Source organism: Myxocyprinus asiaticus, chromosome 48 (genome assembly GCF_019703515.2).
Source record: "Myxocyprinus asiaticus isolate MX2 ecotype Aquarium Trade chromosome 48, UBuf_Myxa_2, whole genome shotgun sequence".
Classification (NCBI taxonomy): Eukaryota; Metazoa; Chordata; class Actinopteri; order Cypriniformes; family Catostomidae; genus Myxocyprinus; species Myxocyprinus asiaticus.
In genome coordinates, this window is record NC_059391.1 from 27221029 (window position 1) to 27225713 (window position 4685).

Here is a 4685-nt window from a genome sequence, read left to right on the forward strand (position 1 = left end):
TTATTAATGAAGTTAAATGGTTTGTGAATGTTGTTTCATGTTGAAGTTCTAAAGAACTAGAGAATCAAAAGTTCTTTATGGTTTCTCCAATTGGTATTAAGCTGTAAAACCAATTTTTGATTCATATTGGCAAATATTTTGAGAGTGAACGCAGTGATTTTTCTAAAGGCGCTTGAGGGCAGCCTCATAAACATGCAAAACTATGGAATATTTCAGTGTCATATATAACTAACTTGATGAGCATTAGTCATGTTGTGAACCTCTTGCCCCGAGGCCTATAAATGAAGCGGTACTGTTTTGTGGCCTCTTTAAAAACCACCTTGACCATTATGCGGGCAGCTGGTTTGCTTAGGAGGCGAGGAGACCTACCCACACGCTTTATTTCACTGAGGTTATGGTCATAATCTCTTGGGACAGTGGTCAGCCAAAGCTGTTTACTTTTTTCACCCAGGTTCACCCATATTTTGGGAGGGGGTGGGGGGGGGTCTCTCTTGGTCCACAGCAAGCAAACTTTTCTTCGAGCCCTCGCATAGAATTTCCATAAGAAGCAAAGGACCAATGTTAGGTGTTCAACATAACGCAGCATATTTTTTGGTGTTGGTAGAAGTATCAGTTGTACGTTTTAATGGCTTTCAGGAAATAACTCTGCAAAAAGAAGGTTTTCCGGCATTCACTTCATACATGAAAAGAACCCAGTGTGTGGACGAGACCCTAATAGTGGTAGTAAACACAGAGAAGACAGAACAATTTATCAAAAGCTCAAGTCAAAGATCACTGGGTGGTTATTCCAAGCAAATGCTCCCCCTCCTGGCCAAAATTGAGGCCTCCATGTGTGTTGTCTCTCTCTCTCTGTATGAAACCAGCTTACCACCCTCTTTCCAATGAAGGTGTCTGCCTGTGCATTTCGTGGAGAGAGAGAGCATGTGTGTGTGTGTCAGTCTATATACACTTTGGCAGACATGGGCAGCAGACGCACACACACACACACACACACAAGCGTGCAGTGCTCAATAATTTTCTCTGCTGTAACGCCTGCAGCCCATACCAGTTTGCAGTGAACAGCAGAGACTTACACGAGCCACCGGTGCAATAAATCTAACGCCCATCACCCTGGTCCTCTCTCTCTCATTCCTTCCAAAGTTCTGGAAAAGGAAATAAGACGAGACCTTTCTGAGTTTATCTTTTGGACAAGTGGAGTTAAGACATATTAACATGCTTGGTTTAGGCTGCAGCTGATGATCTAGACTTGGTCTAATGAAGGCACAATCACATGTTGGGGTTCAACAGGCATAACGTTTCCAGCAGGGTGGCAGAGACATGCAGCAATAACTGATCTACAAAGCAGTGGGATTACATGTGAGTGTATTACATTACATACATATATAATACGAAAGCCTTTCCAAGGCATTTTAATGCATCACACTTAATATTAGCTGATGAATGTATTAATATCATTCAATCATGTTTCCATTTATGTAACTATACATTGTCTCAGTTCTACCTTGTGACTGCAGTTAATGGTTATATTACTTTATAGATTGGATTTATTGATTTGATTTATTATTAAATTACTAATAAATTATTAAAATTAAATAGAATTTTGTTTAAAAATAAATTAATAAAATTAATAGAAAAATAAAAAATATATATAATACAATTACAATTAATAATATACTTATTTTAGATTATATTATGAAATTGCTTTTATTATTTTATAACACTGGTCTGTTTTTTAATAACTCAAAAATGCATATCTAAATGCATTTGGATTTATTAAAGGTGTAAAGAAAATTATACAGAAGGTGGGAATAAAATGTATTATTTATCATTACATTACTGGTAAATTATTATTAATAATAAATAACTTAAAATAAATATTATAAAATTGCATTTAATATTTTATAACTGGGTTTGCCTGTTTGTTATTATAGACAAATATGCATCTAAATATTTTTATTTATATATATTGTTATTATATATATATATATATATATATATATATATCCCACTTTTTATACACATTTTATTCCATGCAAATAAATAATACAATTTGCACTGAATGTTTTTACATTATAGTTTTTTAAAACCTAATTTCTTTGTGTATCAACTTCTTTTTTAACGATAAAGTGATATGTAGAGCACTATTTCATAACTCTTATGTTTCTCTACAGGTAAGTGTCTCCTGGGTCCAGCTGTCCAGCAGCATGTTAAGGCACTGGGGTTTTGCTGTGTTTCTGCTGACCGTCCCCATACCGGTCCAATCCAGACCCACTAACACTCTCGGCAACAGACAGTAAGTCATGGTCTCTTCTTGAGTTCTAGTAGAAATCACTGATGTTCAAACATGATGTAAGAGACTTTCAGAGCCATGTTGAGACTGCCATCTGCTGTTAATAGAGGAAACATGTTTGATGTTAAATACTGTACTTGATTAACAAAAGGCACTACATAGTTTTGGAAGCCATGCCGCAATGCATACAATGCTTTGCACACAGCAAGGGACAATATGAAAGCATATTGTTTTGTTTTTTTTCATGTCTAGTATTCAAATGCCAAACTCCTCTTTCAATGTGACTTTAGGTTATTAAAGTCAAAATTGGCCTTATTTACATTCTGATTCATGTTCCTGATCTTACAGTGCATGATTTTTTAATCGCACATTGTTCAAAGTAAAAAAACAAATTTTTGTCTTTGTAATCTGTCATCAAACTGTAAAAATGTTCTCTGCCTCTGAAACAGCTTTTTGGCTGATGTCACCAAGCCCTCTTATTTTTTAACCCTCGAAATACCGGTCATGTAGATTCCCTTTTTCATGATCCAATCAATTTCCAATAAATAAAATCAAGTCCCATTCTTCATTCGGAAGTATGTTTAATTACGGGAGTAAAATGGGTCATGAGCGTTGTTTCATCTTTCTTCCATGGTACACAAAAGGAGCAATTTGATTTGAAAATGTAAAAATAAGTTCCACTTCTGGTGAACTATTCCTTTAAACAGCACCCTCTCGTTGTTTCAGGAGACGTTCAGTAAGTCACGCTCAGATGATGCACGACCGCGGTCGATCCCTGCAGGAGAGGAAGAGGCGTTTTTGGATACAGGAACTCCTAGAGCAGGTGCACACGGCGCAGGTGTGGGACTCACCCAATCAGAGCGAAGGAAGTGTCCAGACCCTCCCCTGTTCTGACGCCCATCGACCCAAACACACCAGCAGCACCAAAAACTTTCCTATGGGCTTTCAGTTGGAGAGTGTGGGGACGAGAGACGACCTTCCTCAGGAGACCAGCAAGACCATGAGATATGAGGAACAGCCACTGAAAGCTGTGACGAAGAGGAAAAGGAAGATGTGTTTGGGCAGATGGAGAGATCCAGACAGGAGGAGAGACTGGGGGTGTGGCTTCCAAATATAAATACCAGTGAGAGATCAATAAAATAGCCAAGACCAAATCCATTGATTTCAATGTGGATGGTGCGTTGCAAGGACTTAATGCAAGGGTTTGCGGAGATGACGCTCCGTTGTGCAACCAAAAGTTTGTATACCAATTAATACGTTGACCAGTCTGTTGATTTCAGATAGGTGGGTCCAGTTTGGCTTTCGGAAATCAAATTTGCTGTATTCCTGCTTGATTTCAAACTGATCTGGCTCCTTCCACACCTTGAAGAGAGCTTTCTATAGTGTGTAAGCACCCTAAAGGAGCATTCACACTGACATTTCAAGTGTCCATGTAACTGGAAATCGTTCATTTTCAACGTGAGTAGATGAATTGAGGCAACTGGAGCGACAGAGACTGTTGCCCATGCAACTACATTGAGCAGAGTGCTAGTCCGCAGTAATGCAATGTAGCGACTACCAGTGGAAATGCAAACAGTGGAGCTCACTTGATCCGCTATCTGATACAGTTGAATACTACAGATGGGTAGGAATAAGCGAGCTTTAGCAAATGAATCTCTGTTAGTGAGCGCACCTTTAGATTGTAAAATAATAATAATTAAAAAAAACGGCCTGGTGTTTAATAAATAGTTCAGCCAAAAATGAAAATTCTCTAATCATTTACTCACCCTCATGCCATCACAGATGTGTATGACTTTCTTTCTTCTGCAGAACACAAATGAAGATTTTTAGAAGAATATCTCGGCTCTGTTCGTCCTCACAATGCAAGTGAATGGTGACCAGAACTCAGAAGGTCCAAAAAGCACATAAAGGCAGCATAAAAGTAATCCACACGACTCCAGTGGTTTAATCCATGTCTTCAGAAGAAATATGATAGGTGTGGGTGAGAAACAGATCAATATTTAAGTCCTTTTTTTTACTGTAAATCTACACTTTAACTTTTACTTTCAAATTCAGCCACCTACTTTTTGGGGCTGGTCAAAAGGTAAAAAAAAAAATATTGATCTGTTTCTCACCCTCACTTATCACATCACTTCTGAAGACATGGATTTAACCACTGGAGTCTTATGGATTACTTTTATGCTGCCTTTAGGTGCTTTTTGGACCTTTTGAGTTCTGGTCACCATTCACTTGCACTGTGAGGACCAACAGAGCTCAAATATTCTTCTAAAATCATTGTTTTTTTCTGCAGAAGAAAGAAAGACATACACATCTGGGATGGCATGAGGGTGAGTAAATGATGAGAATTTTCACTTTTGGGTGAATTATCCATTTAAAGATAGTTTTGCTTTATTAT

At 37.8% G+C, this 4685-nt stretch overlaps 1 protein-coding gene across 1 annotated transcript; it reads left to right on the forward strand.

Moving 5' to 3' along the window:
- Positions 1-1237: 1237 nt before the first annotated feature.
- Positions 1238-3859, forward strand: pthlhb (parathyroid hormone-like hormone b). The gene is made up of 3 exons (XM_051692725.1): positions 1238-1356; positions 2172-2293; positions 3017-3859. Exons 2-3 carry the CDS (start codon positions 2205-2207, stop codon positions 3405-3407), a joined length of 480 nt encoding a protein of 159 aa, XP_051548685.1. The 5' UTR covers positions 1238-1356; positions 2172-2204; the 3' UTR covers positions 3408-3859.
- The last annotated feature ends 826 nt before the right edge of the window (positions 3860-4685 follow it).